The sequence below is a fragment of the Ctenopharyngodon idella genome, chromosome 20 (genome assembly GCF_019924925.1).
Source record: "Ctenopharyngodon idella isolate HZGC_01 chromosome 20, HZGC01, whole genome shotgun sequence".
Taxonomy (NCBI): domain Eukaryota; kingdom Metazoa; phylum Chordata; class Actinopteri; order Cypriniformes; family Xenocyprididae; genus Ctenopharyngodon; species Ctenopharyngodon idella.
Genome location: NC_067239.1, coordinates 10,299,504 through 10,327,469, shown reverse-complemented (window position 1 = coordinate 10,327,469; position 27,966 = coordinate 10,299,504). Strand labels below are relative to the sequence as shown.

General features: G+C 38.6%; 2 protein-coding genes across 19 annotated transcripts in view; one reads left to right on the top strand and one right to left on the bottom strand.

Moving 5' to 3' along the window:
- Nucleotides 1-1,460, bottom strand: part of nrxn3b (neurexin 3b) — a 375,053-nt gene extending 373,593 nt beyond the window's left edge. For 17 of the 18 annotated variants that reach the window (XM_051875950.1, XM_051875962.1, XM_051875951.1 and 14 more), the window contains exon 1: nt 1,272-1,459. The gene's annotated coding sequence lies outside the window, so the exon portion shown is untranslated. Of the gene's footprint in view, nt 1-1,271 lie in introns of all 18 variants that reach the window. The other variant, XM_051875968.1, reaches the window with a different exon arrangement.
- Nucleotides 1,461-25,286: 23,826 nt separating this feature from the next.
- On the top strand, nt 25,287-27,289 carry LOC127502737 (zona pellucida sperm-binding protein 3-like). The gene is made up of 8 exons (XM_051876031.1): nt 25,287-25,907; nt 25,997-26,115; nt 26,209-26,312; nt 26,403-26,580; nt 26,644-26,761; nt 26,834-26,916; nt 26,994-27,085; nt 27,202-27,289. The coding sequence occupies exons 1-8, from the start codon at nt 25,350-25,352 to the stop codon at nt 27,261-27,263; spliced, it is 1,314 nt and encodes a 437-aa protein (XP_051731991.1). The 5' UTR covers nt 25,287-25,349; the 3' UTR covers nt 27,264-27,289.
- Nucleotides 27,290-27,966: the final 677 nt, after the last annotated feature.

Here is a 27,966-nt window from a genome sequence, read left to right as displayed (position 1 = left end):
AAATGTCTTTAAAAATCTCAAAATCTGAATTTCTCTTTATCAAAAAGGCAATTTGAAATTAAGTTATCCAATGCCTCCTGACATGCATTCACAAAGAACAACAAATGAGCAAGCTGTACAAACCTGCAGTGTAACAGTAATGTGCAGCAGCACAGGAGTTGTGGAACAGAAACTATTCATCACACACTGTGTTTCAGATGGGATTCCCAATTAAAGGAATAGTTTACCCAAAAAAATTATTCTGTCATCACTCCTGTCTTTCAAAACCTGACTTTCTTTCCTCTCTGGAACACTAAAGCAGGTATTTATAGCAGAATGTTGATGCTGGTCTTTTCCATACAATGAAAAAGACTGCCATGCAGCTAACATATAGCCAAAAAACTAATATAGTGCACCGGTCTTATGAACTACTTTTATGATGCTTTACAGTTTTGTTTTGGTTTTTTTTGGTTTTTCTTAACAGGGCTTGACAGGCCCCGTTTCCATCCAGCTCTCCAATAAATCAGCTCAGACATTCTGGCAAACATCTTTTTCCCTGTTCCATGGAAGAAATGTTCAGGTCAAATGACTTGCCAAACCTTGCCATCTTTATATAAAAGTTACTTGGCAGCATATCATCGGAAGGCTGCTGACCTTGACTCTGATGTATAAATCTTTCACATTATTTACATGGGAGATAAAAACCGTGAAATTGGAAATATAAGCAATATATTGAAGAAAGAAAATGAAATTGTATTATTGTGCCCGAGTCAATCAATTTGTCTAAGGTATTTTCATATTCCTGCCTATTAAAGGGTTAAGCCGGAGATACGTACTAACTTTATAGACTACATGGAGGGGGAAAAATGAAATGACTATTCATAAGGGCCATGAAAGTTTTGCACTATTAACTAAGAAGGGAGAAGGAGAAAGAGAAAGAGAAAGAGAGAGAGAGAGGGGGGGGGTGATCATGTTCAGACCGTTGCATGTATCCTTCAGTCTCCTCTCTATGCAATGACAGCAGATCTCAAACATCCATGTATTATTTCAGAAATGTTTAGGACATGGGAATTATAGGATAAAATAAATAGTGTCTATCTCTTTCATGCTGTAGAAATGTATCTTCAAATTCGCATTAGAAGAATAGGCTTTTGCTATCTCAGGAAGAATACAAGAAAAATAAATGCGTTTATGAATACACAAATAGCAGAAATATAATATAACATTACATGATATAATATCTAAACGCATTTGTGAAACTATCTGAATCTCTTAAAGTAGTTCTGCTTTACCTTATATGATGAAGATTGTACTCCACCGATAGAGAATCCGATTTATTCAAGAATATTTTTCGAAAAAATGTTAAATCCACATTGCGAGTGATGGAGCGCGGATGGAGTGATGCTGAGGTCAAATCCAGTGTAGTGGGATAATCCGCGCATCCCGAGCTCGCTCTCCTCCGCTCGACTGAGGTGCTCAAGCCTGTCCTGAGCTCGCGAGCTTCGCGGCTCCGCCTACTACTTATATTAAACACGCCATTTAAAGACGTATCAAGACAAATACAGCGGTTTCTGTCAGGAATCCCCTTCAGGTATCTTTACATGGGTGAATGTCCATTTTTAATCCTAAATTTCACATCATACTTCCTCAGCAGATCTATCGTCTGCACTTAAACGAAATGACGAAAGTCCCGGATGTGAGCGGCTGTGTGGGGAAAAAGCGTCGAGTTTTCTGGAAAAATAACAATAACAATAATAAATTAATAAATAAACTTTTTTTATGCCAGTAGAAAAGAGGAGAGAATTAATGTGGGCATATTTAAAGAAAATCAAATGATCGCTAAATTATTTAAACTGTATGAAATAATTAATTTATTAGGGCTTTTAACCAAAATGATTTGCAGTGGTGAGAAACTTTAAGTGCCTTGATTCAGAGAACGGTAATAGTAAATAGCCTAGTTTTTGGGATCTTCAGTACTCTACAGCCCTGGCATTAAATCCAAACACATTTAAAAGCAGATGACACCTTTCGCATTAATAGAGGGACCGAAGTAAGACATTACAACACTTGTACCAAAGTGTTTTTTAGTGAAATTATAAAATCAGTTGTCCTCAAATTTACACAGGTGTCCTAGCAGGGTAATCACAGGTCTAGTTCATCACATGAACTTGTTCCACTAACGTTTGACAACAGAAAGTGCCCTGATACTTTTTAAAGTGTTTTATCACAAATGTCTGTGTGTGACATTCTGACTTGTGTTTTACCTAAAAGTGTGCTTGTTTAATTTTTGTATCCTGAAAATGCAAACTTTTGAAAACTGGTTTCAAAGTGCAAGTTCTCTGTGTAAACTGCAAATTTGCGAATTTGTGAAAATGGTGCATCATGTACATGCGTATAACGTGTTCAGTCTATAGGCATGTAATGTTTCTTTAAAAGGTCACATCAGCAACTACTGGCCAGGCAGCATAACACAGCGTTTTTAATGGATTTCGCGGTTCCGTGTAAACAGGGATCGTTTTGACAGCATTGTTCATATTTAGGCTTATATTCACATATAAATATTTATCACTGCACACATCAGTTGTGGTAAATGGAAGCTCAAGCATGTTTGCTTGACGTATGCGAGAACCAATGAGGTTCATTCTCGTGTGTTTAGCAGCACATTTGAGCTTCCACAAGAGGTTTGTTCTCGCATGTCAAGCAGATTCGGTTGAGCTTCTGTTTATGTTCGCTGATCATGTTTATATGTGAATATAAGTCTAAATTCAATCTGTTCATCATATACAGTGTTATGCGAAAGTTTGGGAACCCCTTGCAGAATCTGTGAAAATGTGAATAATTTTAACAAAATAAGAGAGATCATACAAAATGGCATGTTATTTTTTATTTAGTACTGTCCTGAGTAAGATATTTTACATAAAAGATATTTACATATAGTCCACAAGTGTTTCCTTCTGGAGCATCAGTGAATGTTTGAACCTTTTTTATTAGTTGTGTTTGAGTCCCTCAGTTGTCCCCAGTGTGAAAAGATGGATCTCAAAATCATTCAGTCACTGCTGGAAAGGGTTCAAATATGCAAAAAATCCTTGGAAACTGAATAATCTGCAGGACCTGGAAAAACAGTCGTAGATCATCCAGGTAACCACACACAGTATTAAGAATCAAGGGTTCCCAAACTTTTGAACGGGGCCATTTTAAAAAATTCAGCTATTTTTTTGTCTTGTGGAATATATGTAAATATCTTTTATGTAAAATATCTTACTCAGAACAGTACTAAATAAAAAATATCATGCATTTTGTACAATCTCTCTTATTTTGTTAAAATTTTTCACATTTTCACAGATTCTGCAAGGGGTTCCCAAACTTTCGCATAACACTGTAAAGTGATCAAGTCTCTTCAGAAAATTTGAACTAAACCACTCAATTCATATGGGTTAGTTTTACAATCTCTTTATGAACTTTTTGAAGTGTCAAAGTGGTAGTTGCGTAGCTGTCTACGCAGGGACAGAAAGCGCTCAGATTTCATCAAAAAGATCTTTATTTGTGTTTCGAAGATGAACGAAAGTCTTATGGGTTTGGAATGACATGAGGGTAAGTAATTAATGACAGAATTTTCATTTTTGGGTAAACTATCCCTTTAAATTTATTTTGGATTAAAAAACATGGGATTAGTAACTATAAAAATGAATAGGACAATAAATTGTATCCTCTTTTTGGAAAGCTTTACAAACAGAACAAATGAAGATGAAGCATCTTCATGACATCCTCAGTCTGTGTGTACAGTATACTGAAGTCAAAATTAAATGAATAATTAGCCATCCCCAGCCCATATGATTTACAAGTTCTTTCCTGGTGCTTTGTTAACAAACTTCCATACAAGTGCTTCACACCTCACCAGCACACATGCCACTTGGCTACTTTGAGTGAATGTCAGCAGAGGAAACATCTTTTGTTTGTGTTATTTTTTAAGGCTTGTGCAGATGGGGATCTTCTTTCCCAGTGATACAGAGACAGCATTGTTCATCTTTCTTCAACAACACCTCTCCAAAGACACCTATACACTTTCCAGGACACCATCTGCTGCAATTCATTATCCCACAGAGCTTGTCTAACTACATTGCTTTTAGAACACCCCCAAACATCACAGAAACACATAAAAACACGCTGCGAGTCAAATCTATTTCACTCAACTAGTTCCAAACTGTCTTCAAGCCCAGCTGCTACTGCTTCATCAAAAATGAACCCATTACTGGGTCATGTTAGTACTGTAGGTCAGTCTAACAAGCTTCCTGTCACCACCAGAACATCTACTTAAATTACTTAGAAATGTCCAAATGTAGCTCTCTACAAATCAGAGAAAGTCCCACAAAAAGTGCCACACCAACCTTTCACCTAAATCCACCACAATCCTCTTCTTTCCTGACATTTCTCCTGCCTCCATCCAACCACACAAATTTAAAGAAGAACATCCTTCCAGAACTGTTTCTTGACTCTTTTTTCCCCCACAGTCTGTGAAGCTAATGCTCTCAGCCCTGCGGCCTGCAACACCTCTGTCATAATTAGGAGGAACATCCTTCAGCCAAGGCAGGTGGAGGAGCCCCCTGGGAGACCTTGTAAGACAGCCACATTCCTGACACATGAAGAGAATGTCTTCAAGGCAGGACTCTCTGCAACAATATTATTTTTTCACTCTGGTACAGCAAGCAGTTTGAAAAAAATGAATATGCATTAATAAAAATATCCAATAATTAAAATTAACATTGAAAAACTGTGCAGGTTATTATATTACTCACAGTATAATATAGTTTTACCTCTAATTGTTTTGATGGCTTAATGAGAATAAAAGATTACCTTACACACACCCCACCCCACTTTTATTCAGCAAGGATGCATTAAATTTATCAAAAGTGATAATAAAAACATTTATGTTACAAAAGCTTTCTATTTCAGATAAATGCTGTTCTTTTGATTCATCAAAGAATCCAGAAAAAAAGTACACAACTGTTTGAACAACATTAATAATAATAATAAACATTTATATATAGTGTGAAATCTGTTATGCCCACTGGAGCCTAGGGCACCCATGCGCTGAATACCTCTGAAGTAAACAAGTAAACTAATCCTGGAACAACAGAACCTCCTCTGGAGAAGGTTATGGTCAGAGAATAGGTTGCTATGGCTACTTACATACCCTGAAAGTTATCTCAGGTTTTGGAACCTGAAATTTGAGGTTATCCACCTAGTCTGAGTAAAAAGGTAAGTCGCAAAACCTGCTTTCTGGAATACCCCCTAGGTGTCATCACTAATGGTCACACTGAACGGTGTTCATGAAACACAGAGGATGTGTAGCATCCAACATTTAGCTATTTTTAAGCCAGAAAGTTAGTGACCCTTAATATTTAAAGGACATTTGAAGAATGTTGTTCAAAGAATGTTTTCTGCCAACATTATGAGAACATTCATCAAATACAATATATGGTAACTTCATGAACATTGTTTTGAAAGTGTTTAATTCTAACACTTGCAAACTATAACATTATAAAAAAAAAAAAAAAAAAAAATGAAAAAAAAAAAAAATCTACAAACAATGAATGTATAAGTAACGTTTTTGTGCTAAACTTTTGAGAACATTATTAAAGACCAGATAACATTGAAGAAACATTCTACTGACGGAAGAATTTTTGTTCATAACTTTGAGAGATCCTTAATTGCCAGAACATTAGCCAAAGTTCTGAGAAAGTTCCCTGTTAGCTGGGCTGTAAGTCTATCTATCACAGCCTAATTTTCATCCGTGTTAAATTCAATACGGTGTCTAATTGACCAGATTCGCTGCGATTAGACCTTCAAAGTTTAAACACGTCAAAGCTAACGAAGCATTGCGATGCAACGCGCTACAATACGCTTCAATACCATACACCATCATATTGCACCCGGTCAGAAAAACAAATGTACCAATTTATACTGTTTACTTTGATGTGTTCAGTGTAGACAGCCTCAAACAATTATGTCAAAAATGCGCCCGAGGCAGATACAGCTTATAGATAGGTTTATTAAAAGCTAGCATTCCCTCTAGACAGAGTGTTAGCCTACTCAATTCCCTACTCATAACGCATAGCAACACAGCTAAAAGTATTCAAAATATGTATTTTTATTGAAAGTAGCCTACTTTTACCTGTTGAGACATGATTTCACAAGCAACCGTAAGAGCTGTATTTGTGATGTTTGAGTTGGGGGAATCGCCACGCGCGAATTAGAATGTTGTTTGAAAATATGCTTTATTTTTGTAATTCCACTAGGTGCCGCTAGTGGAACAGAAACCATAGATATATTTATACAAAGGCCGCATACTCCCCTACTACATGCCGATTGCACTGTATTTTAATAATGATATTGTTTTGTCTAAGTGTTCTGTTTTATTGTGTACATTGGTCAACCCTGGTTGTGTTTAATGGTGCTATATAAATAAAATTGCAAAAATCAAATCAAATCAAAATTTATTTATAAAGCATAATAAAAACAACAGTAGTTGACCACTGTGCTGTACAATACCATACTAAAAGCATAAAAAGTACATATGATAAAGACCACAATGCAATGAGAAAAGAGGAGTAAATCAAAACACCAATAAATGATGGGGCCTCAAAAAATCTAGGAACAGTTATATGCCTGGAAGGAAAAAAAGAAGTACGTCTGAATTCACAGTACAAGAGTATTACTTCCGTCGACGTTCAGAGGAGTGCATACGATGGACACTTTACTATTCCATAAGGCCAGAGGATTTAAGGCCCGGGTATACTTCACTTTCTGCGCCCAGACACGTCTCGAGCGCAGTCGTGTCTGCGCATCTTTTAAAGTATAGTCAACCGCGGATGCGCGTGGATGACCGAGTTCAACACATGCGCAGTACAATTTTTTTTTCTATACTTACTAGACATCGTGTCATCAACTGGACATTCGCTGGGCAGGATCAGAGAAGAAAAATAGTGCATCCATGACATGCAAGAAAAAGAATTAAATCGTGCGCAAGACTTTCTAATTTGTTCCCTCGATTTACAAAATTGTGCGCACGATTTACTATTTCGTTCCCTCGATTTATATGACTTTTTTATATATACTATTTATATATATTATATTGGAACGATTTATATGCTTGGCTTACAGCAGAGCTCTCAAGTTTTATTAAAAGTTTGGAGTGAGATTACATCTGTTAGGGGAGGAGCCACTCAAATATTTGCAGCAGCGGCCCCTCTGCCCCACCAAATTCTCTCAAGTTTTTGCTAGCAGTTTAATTTTACCTACAGTGTTGTTCATAATTGACCAGCACAAATAGAAATTATCCTGCTTGTTGACTGAAGTGCCTGTTCTTTGGCCTGATGACCTTAATGTTATGCCTGTTCACACCTGAGTTCTCCTGTCTGCAAACAGAGCACCAGTTGTAGGAGCTGCTGGTGCCAATGGTAATGAATGGCCATTTGGTTGACCACTCACTTTTTAAAGTACACCTGGTGGCTGCTCCACTTAATGCTTTCTTCTTCTTCCCTGTCTTGTCCACTGTCTCCTCTATGGTCTCTTCTACTTTCTCCCCAACTGTCACTCTTACTATCTTCTCCACCGTCTCTGCCTCCACCTCTTCCACTGTCTCCTCCTCTGATCTAGCAACCTTTTTAGGGGGCTGACCCTTTGGTGCCCAGAATGAAATAATACTCTTTTGCTTTTTCTCTGACATCTTTGAAACAGATAAATGCAATGATTAAAGTATGCATTGCCAGTAAATTACATATTACTGTAATGATAGCCAGAGAGCTCTGCTTTAAGAGATGTAGACTTAACATTGCTGAAAAGAGTATTACTACAGTGGAATTCTATTTATTATTAGTCTTTCTATTTTATGTTGGTGCAGGATGATGTTTTCTCAGCGTCGCGATAGGAACGGCTCGCACAAATCTTATCACACTTTTGGAGCGCACTAGTGAACGCGCGCAGAGTATACAGCCATTCGCGCGCCACGCATGCACAATTAAATAAACTGGGCTTCGGTCATGTTGCGCAGATAATTGGTCCGTTACGTTCGTACGGGAACTTGGTGCTTATAATAGTTCAACGTGCAATGTATAATAGCCTCCTCCATTAATTGTATATAGAGGGACAAGTTATCCCTTACTTCTCAGCGTGAGAAATACAAGGTATGGCGTGTGAGCGTGTGAAATGGTTGAAATGCGTGTGTCTCACGGTGAATGCGTAAGACTTGAGAGCCCTGTTACAGCACTTCAGTTAAAATACTCCCCATAAAAGGTATATGAGCTCTTATCATTTTGAGGACAAAACCCCCTAAACTTCACATGATCTGTAGCTGTATGTACAGTATATGACCGCCCATCTATTTTCAGTGTAGCTAACTTTGGGCAGCTTCATGTCATACTTTCATGTCAAACTTTGACGGATGAGGCACTGTAAAGTGATGGTACTATGTAGCCATGTGCTTTTTTAAACCATTTTCATAGGTTTAATGTTACATTATCAGCTTGGAAAATATGCTAATTTGACTAGAAACACTGGAGACTGTAAATGTAAAGGATAATTAAGCTATGAGTCGGGCGAGACTTCCCCATTCAGGAAAAAGGTGGATACACATAGGGTGCTTCTCAGTCAGAAGTCTGCATCCTTGTGAGGCTAGCCCAGTCCTTCGGAGGCTTGTAGGTTAGAGTCCTCCTCAGCATTAAACTCTAGAATGAGACAGTTTAGTAACTGCATATGGCTACATCACTCATGTTCCCAAGCCAATGGCCACAACGAAAATACCTTACGAAAAAAATGTTTGTTTTTAGAAAAAAACTTTGTTTTAAAATAAGCCAGTTAATATTAAAATATTTACAGGCTTTCTATTAATGCAATAGTGAATGACAACTGTCAGTGGTCTCCTAGTGGCTTACATTGACAGTTTAGTGTTAAGTGATTTGTTTACACCAAAACAAAAGATAACATGTTGGAAAACATTATTTTTGTCTTACATTTTATAATGAACTCAGACAAGCTCGGAATGTGTGCAGAGGATTGTGAGTGATTGAAGGATGAGAAGGATACACTTGTCTGTAGGAATGCCTGAAGCAAGGGATGCAGGGTCTCGTTCCCTATTCTCAGGGAACCATGGTTACATGTATAGCCAGAGACGTTTCCTTTCGAAATTGACCTCACGCTGCATCCCCTAGGGGTCGCTATGGGGAACTGAATACCCACGCTGCCATGCTGAAGGGATGAATGCCTTATTGGCTGAGCTAAGTCAAAGAAACAAAGAGTCTTCATCCCTAGGCACACCAGTGACAACCATAGGCCGGAGCTTCTCAAGAACAGAGGCCTCAAGGAAGACTCTAAGAGAGGATCCTAGCTATGTTCATACTCAGGCCAGCTTCCAAAAAGGTTCAAAGAGAGAATAGAATACTGAAAACTTCCAAAAGCAGCCCTGGAGAGAAGAGGCAACAAGAGGCCTTACAAGACTCTAACCCAAGGGCAGTGCTGGGTTGACTCCAGCTGGCTCACGAAGCTCCTGCAGAGTGGAGGCCTAAATTATACCTCCCAGATTGAGAGGGGACCTAACACACTCGAACTGAGGTAAGCAGCCAAGGAGACTCAAAGTGAGCCTAACTACCTAGCACACTACCCTACCGCCTAGCCGAGCTCTAGGAGCGGAGGTCTCCACGTAACTCTCTTATCGAGAGGAGGCCTAACAACGTTCCACACTCAGGACATTTCACAAGGAGGCTCAAAGAGAGCCTGCAACCCGTAACTAATATCCAGCAGAGCTCTAGAAAGCGGAAGCATCAGAGAAGGCAACTCTCTAAAATGAGAGGAGGCCTGGCAATGCTCAAAATAGCCAAGGAGGCTCAGAGAGAGTCTGACGACTTAGCTAATAAAAGCCGAGCTCTAGGAGCGGAGGCCTCAGCATAACGACTCTCCTATCGAGAAGAGGCCTTAACAACGTTCCACACTCAAGATATTCAACGAGGAGGCTCAAAGAGAGCCTACAACTCATAATTGTTAACCTAGCGGAGCTCAGAGAGCGGAGGCCTCAATAAAACAACTCTCTTAAATGAGAGGAGGCCTAACGATGCTCAGATTAGCCAAGGAGGCTCAAAGAGAGCCTGCAACTTGCAACTGATATCCAGGCAGAGCCATAGAGAGCAGAGGCCTCAAAAAAGGTGACTCTCAAAAATGAGAGGAGGCCTGACAACACTCATATTAACCAAGGAGGCTCAAAGAGAGCCTAACGACTTAGCAAATAATAGACTTAGCAAATAATAGACTTGGCAATAAAAGCCAAGCTCTAGGAGTGAAGGCCTCATCATAATGACTCCCTTATCGAGAGGAGGCCTTAACAACGTTCCACACTCAGGATATCCCACGAGGAGGCTCACAGGGAGCCTGTGACCCGCAAATGCTAACCTGGCAGAGCTCTAGAGAGTGGAGGCCTCAATAAAACAACTTTCTCAAATGAAAGGGGGCCTGACGATGCTCAAGTTAGTCAGTGAGGCTCACAGAGAGCCTGATGACTTAGCCAAAAAATAACCAAGCTCTAGGAGTAGAGGCCTCACCATAATGACTCACCTATCGAGAGGATGCCTAACAACATCGCACACTCAGGATATCATATGGGGAGGCTCACAGATAGCCTTCAACTCAAACTGATATCCTTACTGAGCTCAGAGAGCAGAGGCCTTAATAAGAAAACTCTCAAACAAGAGGAGGCCTGACGACGCTCATATTAGCCAAGGAGGCTCACAGAGAGCTTAACGACTTAGCAAATAATCGCTGAGCTCTGGGAGCGGAGACCTCAGCATAACAACTCCCTTATTGAGAGGAGGCCTAGCAATGTTACACACTCAGGAAAACTTGCAAGGAGGCTCACAAAGAGCCTTCAACCCATAATTGTTATCCTGGCGGAGCACTGGAGAGCAGAGGCCTTTATAAAGAAAACTCTGAGCGAGAGGAACCCTAACGGCGCTCATATTAGCCAAGGAGGCTCAAGAAAAAGCCTGAAGACTTAGCAAATGGTAGCCGAGCTCTGTGAACGGAGGCCTCAACATAGTGACTCTCTTATGGGAGGAGGCATAACAATGCTGCACACACATGATAATTTGCAAAGAGGCCCACAAAGAGCCTGCAACTCACAGCTGCTATCATGGCAGAGCTCAAAAGAGAAAAAGGCCTCAATAAAGATAACTCTAAGCGAGAGGAGGCCTGACAATGCTCACATTTAAATAAAAGCCAAGCTCCAGGAGCGGAGGCCTCAACAAAGACTCTCTTAACAAAAGGAGGCCTGACGACACTCAAGTTTAGCCAAGGAGCTTAGCAAATAAAAGCCAAGCTCTAGGAGCAGAGGCCTCAGCATAACGACTCTCTAATCGAGAGGAGGCTCACAGAGCTCACAGAGAGCCTTCAGCTCAATCTGTTACCATGGTGGAGCCCTGAAGAGCTGAGACCTAAATATAACTCTCGTTAGCGAGAGGAGGCCAGACGACACCCGTAGTAGCCAAGGAGGCTCAGAGTGACAACTTAGCAAACGTAGCCGAGCTCTAGGAGCAGAGGCCTCAAATGACAACTCACTAAATCGAAAGGAGACCTAACAACACCCAAAAACTCAAGATATCCTGCGAGGAGGCCCACAGAGAGCCTACAACTTGCACTCCATATCCAAACGGAGCTCCGGGAGAGCGTAGACCTCCGAAAAATATCAACGCTAAAAAATAAAAACCCTACTATCAATACAGCATGATGCTGCTGTTAGCAGATTCTATAAATGCATTACCAAGGTACGACTTGATAACACTGTTAGAAAAAGCAGGGGCCTCACAGGCATAATGCGCTTCCTATAGTAACGGCTAAGGAGGCTAAAAAGCCTAACAACTCAGCATCGCCAGTAGGTGGAGCTCTACAGACAGAGACCTCGAATCTTGGCCTAGCAACGTTGTTGACTAAATTACAATTATATAAATTGGAGAAAGTTCATCATCTGAGCAATCTGAAGGATTTGTGAGATATTGTTAAATTGTAGAGCCTCTTACTGTATTATCAACACAAGGAAGACACAAGTGTAACAAATGTATTTTATTAACAAAAGGATAGACAAAAGTAATTAACAACTACTGAATGGACAGTGCAAAAAGATTGATAAATGCAAGTGAATGAGTTGGATGTTACTATGGCAGTTACAAGTTAATCTTATGGAAAGATAAACTGTAGTTTCTCTAGAAGAAATAAGATAAACCTTATTCCGAATTCAACAAATAAGCCGAGAGATTATTTGTTATTGACTGATATCAGCTATGCAAGATCTAATGCAAATTAGGCCAGGGACACACTTAACAACTAGCTAAAACATTCTAAGACTGAGCTCAACACACAAAGACTGTTTCCTTTGACTGAAGCAGATTTAAATACTTACACACGGAATTTAAACACCGACTGAACGCAACTGGCTCTGTCTCGGCACGTTTGGGCATGATCAGTCGTAAGTATCAAATTACATTCATCGGCCTTACAATCATTAGGTGTGTCCCCGGCTTTAGGTAATCATATACTGACAATATACACTAATGCCAAGGTCTCTAGAAAGAGGTTTGGTAAGTGATATTTACGTCTGCCTGGTTGTGCTGAATCCGAACAGTGACGTCTTCCACTTGTTGAGCTGGGCAGCGTTGCAGTGGGAAGAAAGGAGTTGGAATCCATTTCACAGCCTTGAACACATAGTACTTGTGAACGTTGAACGTTGAGCACAGAGAAGGTCCTTTTCCTGGAACAATCAGAAGAAGAAGCCTCGAAGGTTCTGATGTCTGTGCAGACGATCCTTATTCTCTGGAACACGCAGACGGAAGGATCTTTAGATTCTGAAGTCAGTGCAGATCCGGGCAGTCTGGAACATGCAGATCTGGAGGATCTCTGATGAGAGGATTTTGAAGTTGGTGCAGAAAATATTTTGAAGATGAGGGGCTAAGATTGTAGTTGTTGTCTCCGTTGCAGTTTTCAAACTCCCCAAATTCACATCTTGCAGAACTTCCTTGTTTTTCTCTTTAGAGCTTCAGAGTCTTGAGAGAGCAACTTCACAGCTCTGAAGTGTTGGACCATATCTTGAACCAGGACTGGAACAGAAACTGGAGCCTGGAACCAGAAAGGGAAACTGCAGCAACCCAACTGGAACAATTCTCTGTCTCAGAGAAGAGCCTTTTAATCTGTCCTGAGAAGGAGGGAGATGCAAATTGCACCTTTCAGATCCAGTGTTTTGATTGGCTGATGCTGTCAGAGGTGGCCACTGCATGAGGTTCATTTGCATAGCTTAAAGTTCATGTTTAGAACAATGTCTTTAAGGTTTTTCCTATGCATAATTCACTTTCCAAACCAATTTCAGATTAACCGAGGCATTGTGCTGAAAACATAAAGACCAAACATCATTGAGTTATATTGAACTTTTACCTATGCATTTTATGTATACCTTAATAGGTAAGTTTGTATATTTTGCATGTACACAAACAGCACTCATTAAGTATATACAGTTCTGTTAATAGAAATGGAGAAGATTTACTCCATTTTGTCCATTGTGTGTCCAATATGGGTCCTTTGTGGCTCCGAGCCACATGGCAAACCTGTTTGGTGAGTGGAAGGTAGCTCACACCTCAGGTCTTAGGACTGAGGGACTGGGGTGAACAATGGGGAAAATGGTGATATGATTAATCTGCTCAATGACATGCAAATGTCATCATTCTTCCCTTGCACAAATGGTCAGGGTGATTGTCTTTGCAGGCTGATCTACTAATCCATCTATTTCTATGTTTGTGGATCTTCTCTTGGAGGTGCGAGTTTTGGGGTCCTGTGCTTTTCATTATGGCAGATGAAAGGGGACTATTGATGTAATGGTGGGTGTCTGCCCTCATGTCTGCCTGCTGATCATTACAGGAAGGTGCTCAAAATGCATGCAAACAGCCCCCTCAAGGGCTGAGCATGCATGCTCCTCACTCATGCACATAACGCACATATTGTGTATGTCATCTGGTGTCAGATGAAGCTGACATGGAGGAACACATAGTCTAAAAGACTTAGTGCTATTGCTTGCCATAATCCTAGATTTGTCTTGAATAAACACACGTTCAAACAAACCGGTATCCTGAAGACAAGAAAGAGGATGATGTTATTTCCAGGTGCCCTTTTATACTCACAGTCACACCTGCGGTGACGTCATAGGCTGCCGCCTGCCAATGTCACTGTCAATGTCCCTAGCTCCCGAGCTCATGAATCAGTATATTGTGTACACAAATTTGGGCACTGGTAAAGGACGCTGGTTCACTACACATTGGGAAACTTACGACTCTATTTCTGGCAACGTGACAATGTCCTCATTGTACAACATCACTACTGGTATTATGAACAACAGCAGAGCTTATTTCTTTCTGACATTACTTGTAATGTTATTTAAAGTACATTATGATAAATTCTTTGCTTGTTACATATACGTGCAACATTTCAGCCATAAATAAATTATAAATGTTAGCTAGATTATGTTCATTACCTGTCTAGCGATGTATGCTTATGCTGAAATATAATAAAATAATGGTTTGTATTTTTAAAAATGCCTATTGCGCGTCGTTATGTGTAGTGAGTTGGCTCACGTGATTTAAGTTTCACGCTTCAGAACTGATGCTCCCTGGTTTTCACGATGCATTGTGGGACTTGTTTGGGAGCGAACGTTTCAGTGCTCTGGAAGGATTCTGCGATTGAGACAGCCCTTAAAATGGCTGACTCCCTGATCAGTGTCCTGACTACTGAACTAGGGAGCAGATTGAGACACACCCAAGTTCATTGTTGTGTTTAGACTCACGCTTCAGACACCTGGCATGCCGGAGGCATTCCCCATAGCAACCCCTAGGGGACACAGCGCGAGCTCCCTTTCGAAAGGGAACAGTACATTTATTTTGATTGACATTGTAAACAGGTATTTGTTATCAGATTTTTATATATTTGTTAACCTACTAATAAACACACTAGTTTGTATAGCAAACAGTTTTACCGTTTACTGCACTTTGTTAAGTCAGTCACACAAGACGAGAAGCACCACACCGAACTGCGGTTAATGAGAAGAAAGTCTCATACATACACAGAAATATTCCATGTTGAAAAATAAGGTCTTTCTTTAAGGTAAAATCTTTCAATAAGTTCAAAATTGAATTTAAAACCAGAATACAGGGCCTCATATATTAAAAGAAATTTAAAAGATTAAACAACTAAATCATTCCTGAAAAAAGTGCTCTAAAATAGTATAAACTTCTAGTGCATACAAAAACCGAGGGTTCTAGCAGTCCTGAAACAGCCTCTGGTATAGCAAGAATAGCCTACCTTACCCATTTCAATGGGCTGTTATATGTAAGCCGTCCGCCATATTGGAACAGTCTGTGAACACTCGAGAGCAAGCATACTATGCGTCTGCAACCATAGCTATATGCATGTTTGAATATCTATATATGCAATAGCAGCATGCAATAGACTTCAGCAGATGATTTTCATGGGATTTAGTTAATCATTAACACAATACAAGACAAAGGCATTAGCTAACACAATATAAAAAGTTACCATAGTTTTTTAGCCTGTAATATTGAGTTAACACATATAAAACACAAACTGTGGTATCTGTCAGGAGTTAGCAGCAATACATATTTTTGTGGTAATCAACATTGTCCCACAAATGTTTATTCAATGGAGGTGCAGTGAAAAATGTCTCCACAATTGCAAAAGAAAGTGAAGGAAAATAGCATGACCAAATTACTCAAGTTCAATCAGATCCTTGTGAAAGATCTCCTGTACCGTGAAATGCCTCAGGCTAACATCTCCACAAAAGCCAAGATGGTTCTTTTGCGTCTATATTATGCCACAAAAACAAAGCACCCTCTTTCGAAGAAACGTCTTTATATAATGGAGCAAATGTCCAGCACGATTGCATCCTGAGAAACCCAGAAGGGAAAATCATGAACCGAGCCATCACCATCATCAGGATCTGATCATTTATATTCTCGTGCTTGTCTCTGGGGAACAATCTCTCTCTGTTATAATGCGGTATGCAGAAGCAACCTTGCCCTGTGCCGGCAAACACATTATTACTCTGTTCCGGTGACAAATGATCTCGCCGCACAACATTGAAAAGGGGCCAGGCGGTGAGGACAGCTGTTAATGTTTGCTTTTAGATTTGGATGTACAGCTAGCGTGGTTTGCCCAAAGACAGATCAATCAATGCTGGGAAGGGGACGACAGTCAAAGGCTAAAATAGAGCTTTCCTTAAGCCTGTCTCCACGAGTGAGTGTATTAGAGTTGCAGGGACTGAGGGTGAGAGTGAAGCTAATGAAAAGCATGGAGGGATGGCTTTTTGTCACAGGTCTGTAATTGCAGTCTCGGAGAGGGCAATGTTTTAAAAAAAAAAAATAATAATAATAATAAAAAATTAAGCAAGCCTCTCTTGGAGTAGACCGTGGAGTTTTTTTCAGTGGATTTTTATCCAGTGCGATACAGACTTTTCAGGAAATGAAGGTTTGATGAAGGATAGTTTGTGCAAAAATCTTTAGGTCAACACATACCTTGGTTTATCTCCTTTCTTGACATGATCTCTTATTCTCTGACCAGAGTTTACTAGGGAGAAAATCTGTATTAGTTATGTTTTTCTCTCCCCTCTGTCACACAATCATTAGATCTTCATTAGAGGGCGGCAGCATTTGATCTGCTGTGTGCTTCACCAGGATTCTTTCTGATGTTCTCTCTTCCTGGCCATCACATTCTTGTTCAACTCCTAATTGATTTGGTCATCTAATCTCTGTTGAACTGAGTGTAGAAAGAAAGCCATGATTAAAGAGTTCCCCTGTGAGAGTTGTATTGGCTCAGAGGTCAGGTGCTGGTTTGCAGGAGCAAAATCAGTTGTTGACTTGCTGCATTCAGCTTCATCTCACTTGGCCTGTGTTTGGACAGGCCAATAACCAGCCCAGTTACCCAGTGACCTCCTCTGGGACAGCAAGTGCCTGAAAAAAATATGTGAAAATGGAAAAGAAAGCAGATTCTGTTTTCCAGCTATACTGCAGCTACAGCTGCATAGTGATGATATATACTGTACAGATTTGCCACTAAACTCACCAAATGGAATAGAAAAAAAACAAAAAAAAAACAACAGTAATTATCCCATTAGACTTCATTAGACCTAGTTAAGACATAGTTAAGGTTAGATGTGCTGTTCTGGTTCATTATTAGAGTATTTTGAACAGTTACTAGTTCCTAGTGATTCTTCTAACTTCTGACTGGTTAATAGGCAATGTTAATGTGTTCTTGCTGGCTGCTAGAGTGTTTTAGCTGCCTGCTAGGTGTCATTCAATCAAAAACATGTTTCATTTTTTTTTTTCTGTGAAGTCCGCTTATGAAGTCCACTCAATGGTTCTTGCATGCATGCAGCAAAAGACAAGATATACTGTAGTTTCACATCATTAGTTTTCACAAAATGAAACAGACTGTTGTGGTATAAGTTCCATGAGTAAAATACCTCTGTTATAATTATCTAACCTTTTCACATATGAAATGAGTAATAATGCTGCTAAATTATTTATGGATAAAAATGGCTAAATGGTAGCTTTTATATGCAAAGACAAATAGGGATGTGACAAGGGGGCATATCAAAGGTATTTTACCACACACTAAAAAGTGTGTACTTTCATATCGCTAGCAAAGTAGTGCATAACTTTACCAATTAGGTCACAGTTTTACATCGTACACTGTAAAAAAAAAAAAAAAAAATCCTAATTTTATGGAAAATAACTGATTTTTTTACGGTCATTTTCTTTTATTTTAAATTATACTCAAAACTCTGTAAAATTACAAACAATGTATGTAAATTAACAACTCGGCTGTTATTTTATGTATTATGACATTAATGAAAATTACAGTAATTCACATATTTTTTTACAGAATATTTTACTGTATTTTTTATTCAGTATTTTTTCAGTTTTCTTAAATTACAAAGAAATGTATGTAAAATTACAAAAATAATCAGTAATTAAACAGTAACAAAACAGTTAAATGATAAAACGGTCAAATGAATGGCAGCCAAAAAACCCTGTAGAATTAAAGTAAAATATCCTAATTTAATTAAACCGAAAAACACTGTTATTTTACAGGTATTTCCTGAATTATTACGATCAAATACCTTCACTTTCAAAAAATCGTAAAAAAAAAAGGTCAATGACTGGCAGCAGCGGCTGCCAAACAAAGACCGTAAAATTAAAGTAAAATATCCTAATTTAAATAAACTGAAAAACACTGTAATAATTCAGGAAATACCTGTAAAATAACAATCAAATACCTTCACTGTAAAAAAATCCTAAAAAAAATGGTCAATGACTGGCAGCTATGGCTGCCAAACAAAAACTGTAAAATTAAAGTAAAATATTCTAATTTAAATAAACCGAAAAACACTGTTATTTTACAGGTATTTCCTGAATTATTACCTTCACTTTAAAAAAAATCCTAAAAAAAACGGTCAATGACTGGCAGCTATGGCTGCCAAACAAAAACCATAAAATTAAAGTAAAATATTCTAATTTAAATAAAGTGCAAAAAACTTTAACAAAAATTTTCTTTAAATGTTAACATTTTTTATTTTACAGGTATTTCCTGATTTGATTCAAATGACTGGCAACAACAGAACATCAAACACTAACAAATCTCAGCATCTTCATGTAACAATCCAGTCCAAACTGAAGGTGAGATGATGAACCCAAGTGCAGTTTATTGTAACAGTGTGAACAAACAAACAAAGCAACCAGTTGACATGACCTTGAACTGACTTGACCTTGAACAGACTTGACTATAAGACTCACGACAGCAGGGTTACACAAACGATACATGACAAAGTAACTTGGGGATGACAATGGCTTTAAATACAAGAACAAAGAGAACACATGACTATGGCAACCAATGAGCAAGTGACACAAGGAACATGAGAACCAATGACAGAACAGAACTGAAAACCACATGACCATAACCAACCAATGAGAACATGACACATAGACCAAGGGAGAACATGAGGAGCAAGGGAAGCATGGCACAAACAAGTAACATGAAACAAACTACAAAATAAAAGACATTAAAACATGAACATGAAAACAAAACCCAAAAGTATATGTGACACTTCACTTATTACAGTCTAGACTTCATTTCTTTTATACAAAGGTTCTTATTGAGAATTAACAAAGATTTAGATGTTGATGTATTATTGAGAAAAAAAGTTTGATGTCACCGTTATGGAGGTAAGTGTTTGCTTTAGTTAGGCTCTTGACCCTTGACTTTTTCCTTGTTAGTTTTTCTTTGACTGCTTTAACTGTGTGTTTCTGATGTACGTTTGTTACAGCAAAAAGTGCAGGCGAAACTCTGATCAGATGATTTTGGCTGATGATATAGTTATCACGAAGTGGCTTGATTCACTGATATCACTATAGTGTCAAATTTCTGAGTATATTAACTGTTAGTTTCATATGATTTAAAGTAAACGTGTGATATTGTGGAATCATATTATGCTAACCTGGTATTCTGATGTTTAAGTCGTTATGCAGAAAATGTTTTCAGCCTTTTTTTTTTTTTTTTGGGAGCACAGAGACATCAATAATCAACATATGAACCTCAACAATGGTGACAATCAACAAAGCTTTTTTGTGATGTTGTGAGTTGATCTGAATTTTTTTTTTTTTTTTTTTTGTCACCATTGTTGAGATTCATACGCTGATTCTTTATGTCTGTGTGAGTCTGCATGAACTTGACACAACATTTTCTGCGTAATGAGTTAATAAAATTGTTTATAGTATTACAGCACTGCAGTAGAATTGGCATGTGAAATTACAAGTAATATTAAACAAATCAGTCAGAGACCAGACTCTGGTCTCAGTGAATCAGACCACTTTATGATGACTATACCATCACTTAAAAAGAAAACAACATCATCTGATCTGAGTTTTTCTTGCTCTTTTTTTTTTTTTTTCTTTGCTATAACAAACATCTATCAGAGAAACACAGTTAAAGGCAGCCAGAAACATGCTAATGTTAAAGAGTCAAGGGCCCAACTAAAGCAAGCACTGACCACCAGAACGGTGACTTCAAACTTTATTATTTTATTCAATAAAACATCAACATCTAAACATCTGTTAATTCTCAGTAAGAACTGAAATAAAGTCTGGATTGTAATAAGTGAAGATGCTGAGATCTTGAGAGATCTGTTAGTGTTTCATGTTCTGTTGGGATTTAAAAGGTTTCTGTATCGTGTGTTTTGTGGGTCACCATTGTGCTGGAGAGTAGAGCCTGTGCTTCAGTCCAGGATGAGCCAGAAAGCTTTGGCGTTATGCTGCATGTTGCTTAATTTCAGAGACAGTAACATATAGTTACATTAATTAATTTGTGTGTGCTCTTTCTGGTTAAATACAAGAGATTCACATTTTACAGTAAATCTGTGTTGTTAGTAACAGTTCAGGATATACTTGTAAAACAACAGTGTTTTTTTCTGTAAGAGTGTTTTGCACTTTATTTGAAATAGGATATTTTACATTTATTTTACAGACTTTGATTGGCAGCCTTTGCTTAAAGTCATTTGACTGTTTTTTTTTTTTTTCAAGATTATATTTTGCAGTGAAGGTGTTTTATTGTAATAATTCGGGGAATACCTGTGAAATAACAGTGTTTTTCTGTAGAAAAATTTTAATGAAAATTTCTGTTAAAGTTTTTTACACTTTATTTACATTAGGATATTTTACTTTAATTTTAAGGTTTTAGTTTGGCAGCCGTAGCTGACAGCCATTGACCATTTTTTTACGATAACTTTGTTTACAGTGTAGATATCACAGACATTCAGTTACTTTTCTCTTAGTTTCATTTTCATGGGGTGCTTCTCAATATCCCTCCTTGTTTTCTCTCTCCTCCGTCCTCCATCCTATGACCCAGAAACCGATCAAGCTCAGCCAGCTTGAAGGACATCTCAATTCTCTAATTGCACCGCGAGGAGGCGAGGAACAAGGAGTGAGGAAGCTTCCTGAGGAGTCATGAGCAAGGATACACAGGTGTATCCTTTGCGGAAGTCTTTCTCGTCAAGAAACCTGACGCACGTATAAATTCTCCTCCCCCTTCATATCTCTCACAATAATTTAAATGTATGCTTTACTTTTGCAGTTTAAATCAACTTTACATCTCACATATTTCAATGGGGCATCTTGCTTTATTAATATTTATTATCATTTTTTTAAATAACCAAACTTTAACAACATATGCGTAGATCCCTCGAGTGCAGCTGATGACGCTTTGAAGTGACAATAAAAGGAGCGAGGATATCATTTCACTTGATTCAATTCCTCTGTCCTCGCATCTTTTCCTTGTGTCCTTCCCTCGCATCCTGAAGGGGTGGAGCTAAGACGCGAGGAAAGGAAGCGAGGAAAGGAAACAAGGATGCACAAATAAGAATTGACAAGCACCCATGGACTTTTAGTGTGTCTCCATTAGTTTCCTGTCTCACATGTTGGCATTCTATTCTGAGTTATTTATTAAACCTTGTGTTATTTTTATAAGCATCTTTGTCTCCAATGCACTATATGTGACAGTAGCTTAGTATGAATACTTTTATTTCAATTAAGCAAGAGCAGTTTTCCACAATGACACTTGTGTTCCATGCATGTGGAATTTTCTAGAATCCATGCAAAACATACGGTTTAACTGAAAAGGTTTAACTAATGTGGACACTGCTGAACTTGAACACTCAAACACACAGCAATGTGACATCAAACCATCAGAGATGTTCCTCCTCTCCTTTTCCGAACTGTTTTATTTAGGAAAAAAAGACATGTCCCACCACATTCAAAGTGAGTTTGGTCCTCTTGACATTATGAGGTTAAGCACAAAGAGAAAGCTATTCGGGCTTAGCTGTGGTCTAATATGGGAATGAGAGCATGAAAGACGTTTCTAATCTGCTAATGCAAAAATCACATTAACTTCCCTAATTCATTTTCGCCACAGTGATGGGATATTAAAGGCTGCAACTCATGGACCTTTAATAGCAAGCTGTGGACATTTTTTCAAGCTGTTTTAAGTGTAGAAGATGTAAGTGTTTTTTGTTTGGCAGTTGGCAGAGTCTGTAAAAACACAACAGCACAGGAGCTCATATGGCAGTGGATTATCATTGAGGGGCTTTAGTGTGTGATGAGAAAAAAACATTGTTGGGGTATATATATGCTGTAGTCTCTTCATCCTCAGTGAGCCAAGAGCCAGCGAGAGCATCTAGAAAAAGACCAAAAGACACTGAGGAAGTGATTTTGGTCAAGTTTGTTCTGCTGGTTTCTGCTCATACAATGGAGCCCGACTTTTAGAAGCTTCAAAAGTATCACCAAATAAATGTCATAAAGCTTCTGGAAGTCAGTCCATTGACTGATATTGTATGAACAGAATCCAGCAGGACCAGCAAACTTGACCAAAATCACCTTTTGTGTTCAGAAAAAAAAAACAAATAAACAAAAAAACAAAAAACAAAAAACAAAAACAAAAACAAAAACAAAAACAACAAAAAACAAAACAAAAACAAAAAAACACAGGGATTGAACAGTGTGAAGGCGAGTTAATAATATCTGAATTTATATGTTTGGGTGAACTAACCCTTTATGCCCCCAAATAGAAATTGTATGAAATGTATGTATGCATTTATATTAAAGTAGTACCTTGAAAAAGTGAACTTAAGAAATAAGCAGCTTAATTTCTTTATACTTATTTATATTGAGCGTTTATGCTCGAGACACTAACGAAAAAGGTTTTGCAAAAATCACATTTACATTTATGCATTTGGCAGATGCTTTTATCCAAAGCGACTTAAAGTGCACTAATTACAGGGACAATCCCCCTGGAGCAACCTGGAGCGAAGTGGCTTGCTCAAGGACACACTGGTGATGACAGCTGCAGAGATCAAACCAGCAACCTTCTGCTTACCAGGGCTGCATTCCACTCCACTTTTAGACATGCACTCGCAAACTTGCCTAAGCACTTCCCCTCGCCAGAATCCCTGCCACCATTTTGAAGTGTGTTCCACTTCGTGAGGTGGCAAGGGTTTATATGGACATGGGCTGCGTTCCAATTCGGGGTTTTTTTGCCCTTCCCTCGCTAACTTCCCTCAGTCTCGTTGACTCGGATGTACGTCATTGCTTACGTTGCATGAGTGCCCACTACTGGCGGAACCTTTGCAATGGGCTGAATTGGAACATCCTAAGCCCTTGACCACTTGAAATCTGCTATCTATATGTATATATGTGTGTTTTAAATATTAAAAAAATAATTACTATATCATAGAGTTGTTTGTGGTGGGGTAAATTAAACGCAATCTGCTGTGACGTCACAATCGTGTTGCATTGTGGTATATGGAGCTGCCTGAAGTGTACATATGAAGTAGACTTGCTCCCTCGGTCAAAATCGAGGGAGCGAGGGTCTGTCCATATAAACTTCCCTCGTCCACTTCACGAAGTGTAACGCACTTCAAAATGGCAGCTGGGATTCCCCCGAGGGGAAGTGCTTAGGGAAGTTCGCAAGTGCATGTCTAAAAGTGGAGTGGAGTCTAGCTCGGAGCCCTCCCCCAGACAACACGCCAAATATGCATACTTTTATTCTATCATTCATCATTTATAAGTGTGAACTCGTGAAGTAATTTATTAATTCATGCATTAATTCATTGCTTGACTAAAAATTGAAATGTATTCACCTGCATTTGCGTAGTGAGTATTCATGGTCAACATTTATTATTATTAGCATTTTTTAAGCGTTGGGGTGGGCTAGCAATGCAATTCACTCTGGGGTAGTTTTAATTTTTTTAAGTAGCGATACTTACATTTTTAGAGTATAAAATCAACAGTCTTCTCCAAAGGCGAGATCTTCGATCAGCTGCCTGATGTCTCCTTTGTTCAAACATTGCAAATGCTGAGGAAAACCGTACTAAGTAGGGTTGTCAAGTTTCTGATGCTATCAGGTGTTAGTGCACCTGTTGCTCATATTTTATTATTATTATTATTATTATTATTATTTTAATTGCAGAACTTATAATTACATCCAAGATCAGGGAAAATACCATGGTTTTATCTTTAACAATGAACAATAATAATGACAAAAAGCAAAAAACAAAAAAAACAATATCATGGGTTTGCGTACATCATAGTATGAGATTATATACAGAAAAAAAAAACAATGACAAGGTTAAATATCTTTTTCATTAATTCATCATAATGAATCAAAAAAAAGATTTTTTTTTTTTTTTTTTTTTTGTTATCTATAAGCCTGAGGGATGAAACGAGAGTTAAATTTAACAAGAAAAAGAAGAAAACATAAAGGAGATTTAAGCCACTCCAAATTTTTATGCCCTTCACTCGCTAACTTCCCTCTGTCTGGTGGACTCGGATGTGCGTCATTGCTTTCGTTGCATGAGTGCCCACTACTGGCGGAACTCATGCATAAGGTTTAAACAGAACGCACTAAGCCCTTGATCACTTTAAAAAACTATGGCTGATTTATTATTTAAACCCCTTTTGTACTTATGAATTTTTTTAATGCCCCATTCGCATTTAAGTTGTTAGAGATAATATATACAGTCCTATAGGTATATGAGCTGTTGGAGAAAAATAAAATTACACAAACGAAAAAAAAAAAAAAAAAAAAAATCAATAGTATAAACTTTGACTGTGAACATAAGGTAGCAACAAGCATTATGTGATTAAATCTCAACATATTTAATACAGGTATATTATACACTATTATGCGATTATTTCTCAAAATAATTAATATATTATACACTTCAAGCACGATCTTGAATTGTGGGATATAGAGCTGCTTGGAGTGTACATAGGAGTAGACTCGCTCCCTCGGTCAAAATCGAGGGGACAAGGGTCTGTCCATATATACATCCCTCATCTACTTCATGCAATGGAACGCACTTCAAAATGGCGACGAGGATTCCCCCGAGGGGAAGTGTTTAGGGAAGTTTGCGAATGCATGTCTAAAAGTGGAGTGGAACACAGCCAATGTCCGGATCGCATTCATACTTAAGGCTATATAGTACCTTTTTTTTTTTTTAGCGCTCGTTAAGTAAGCACTTATTGAAATGAAGTACCTACTTAGTGAGTATACAGTTTCAGATGCAGCCTTTGTGTCAGAAGAAGTGATTAACGCAACAAGTCTGGAGAACCATTAAGCTTGTCAAAAGGAGGTGGAGCCACTGCAATTTCCTGTTCTAGAAAAAGCCACAGTAGGAGCACAATAGATATTCTGTGGTTTCTCAAGGTTATTGACAATATTCTCAAGGTTTAATGGTAATGGGATTAATGGATTTCATCAGTGTTGGATTGTTGTTGCTTGTTGCAGTTGGCTTGTGTTTAGCACAGTGGTCAGGACTTCAACAAGGCCAGGATCCATTAAGATTCCAACAACAACAGTCACCAGTTTTGGCTCCTCAACAAGCTGACCGAGAATCACTGTTATCATCTTCTTTGGGGCCGCTGAGACCTGTGATGAGCCCTGCTGGGATAAATCCATGGAAGCTTCAAGAACCAGGAAGTAGTCAGTCTAAACAGCTAATGGAGGCTCCTTTGGCACCTTTGACCTGGCATTTTCCTGTAGTTCTGGAAGAACCCCAACAGCCAGATGTACCTTTTGAGTTGCATGTACCTACCCCTGCTCAGAGTATTGCAGTACAATGTGGGGAGCGCTCTGTGCATGTGGAGGTTAAGAAGGATTTCTTCGGGACTGGTCAGCTGGTAAATCCTTCATTCCTCACTTTAGGAGGTTGTGCAGCTGTTGGAGAGGATCCAGGAGCTCAAGTCCTTCTCTTTGAGTATGAGCTCCAGGCATGCGGCAGCTCTCTGATGGTAAGTGGCTGCTTATGGGTCTTAACTATTGTAATTGAGGGTAAAAGCTGGGTTACTGTATAAACTAATTTTTGATGTTCTGATTCCAGATGACTGGTAATGAGCTGGTGTATAAATTCACTCTCCTGTACACTCCTGAGGCTTTAGTAGGAACTCCCATTGTAAGAACTGATGCAGCAGCTGTTCAAATTGAGTGCCACTACTCAAGGTAATAATTAATAAATGAATGAATGAATAAATACTACTATTAAAAAGCCGCTTCAATACAGGTTACTGAACCTTGTTTTATTCCTCTGTTTAGGTTGCACAATGTTAGCAGTAGTGTTTTGAGGCCCAATTGGGTTCCCTTTGCTGCTACAAAAGTTGCAGAGGAAGTTTTAATGTTCTCCCTAAAGCTCATGACTGGTTGGTTTTTATTTTTAATATATAAATATGCTTCGTAAAACTGGCTCTGAAATGTCACTGACCTTTGTCTTCTCTTTGGCTCCCTTGCAGATGACTGGATGTTTGAGAGGCCATCCAATAAGTACTTCTTGGGGCAATTCCTGAATCTTGAAGCTTCCGTGAAGCAGTACAACCATGTTCCTCTGCAGATCTTTGTAGATGGTTGTGTGGCTACTGCAGTCCCTGATGTGACTGCTGCTCCAAGATATTCCTTTATTGAGAACCATGGGTTAGTAAGGAGCTCCTTGAACTCCCATGTGTGACCAGAGCTTAAGTGTTTCTTTTGCCTCAGGTGCCTGGTTGATGCAAAGCTTACAGGATCTACTTCTAGCTTTATGCGCCGAGTTCAGAGTGACAAACTACACTTTCGTTTGGAGTCTTTCAGATTCCAGCAAGCAAATAGTGGTTTGGTATGTAGTGGTGCTTTCTCTGTAAAAGCTGAATATTTGTCCCATGTGTTTGAGTTTAAAAACCTTTTGTAGGTATACATCACATGTTCTTTGAGGGCAGTTATGGCTTCAACCCCCATAAGTCCAGAGAACAAGGCTTGCTCTTTTGCCAATGGGTATGTCCAAACAGAATAAGTGCCCAGCAGATAAGATGTAATCAGAATGAATAACCGTTCCTTTGCCCTTTTTATAGGTGGCTTTCTGCAGATGACAATGACCAGATGTGCATGTGCTGTGACTCAACATGTGGCTTTAGCAGGAAAGGGCGTGCACTGTCTGATTCAGGTGAAGATTTGTACTTTTTTTTTTTTTTTTTTTTTTTTTTTTTTTTTTTTTTTTTTCCCCTCTGTATAGAGCAACCATAAATGCCTAAACTCTTCCCCTCCACCTCTCTCTCCAAGGCCTTGTTTCAGAAGGGAAAGCAACAATTGGCCCCATTGTAGTCTCTGATAATTTACAATAAGTGTCTAATAAAAGACCTGGAATGAACACTGTGGCATGTCTTGTGTTCTTTCTACATGACCGTGTTGGATACTTTCAGTTATGATTGTGATCTTATATCTGCACTGACACCGCAATTATGTGCCATATTGTAAACCTGGATAGTACTACTAACTTATAAAGATTGATGCAACTTAAAACAGTTACCTTTTCTGAATGAGGAGTTTAGTTACTTACAATGTAACCATTATCAGAAGAGTTCATTCAACATTAAACTGAGTTGCAGCAGATTTCAAGTTCCCAGCATGCTTTGCATCACACTCTGTAAGGGGGAATAAATGTTGGAATTAAGAGTTTTGTGTTTTTGCACAGAGTAATACAGGGGAAGATGTGTTTAATGTTGTTGTTTTGGTATGTAAAGGTGTTTCTGAAGTTTTGTAGGGTTACCATCATGGTGAAGAGTAGTTCCTGTGGATGGATCAAGAATGGGCTGTAAAACATCAATGCTATATTTGCTGCATGTTTAACAGTTCATGCAAGTAAACAGTGATAGTTTCTTTGGTTACATTAGCACATACTGGTGTGCTGTTGCTAGTTAACTCTTAACTGTAAAGATTAGGTGTTTATTCAATATTTCAATTAAATTGTAATTACTGAATTTGTGTAGTAAATCTTTGAGTATTCTGAACTTCTTGGGTTTTACAACCACTGCATCAAAATAACAT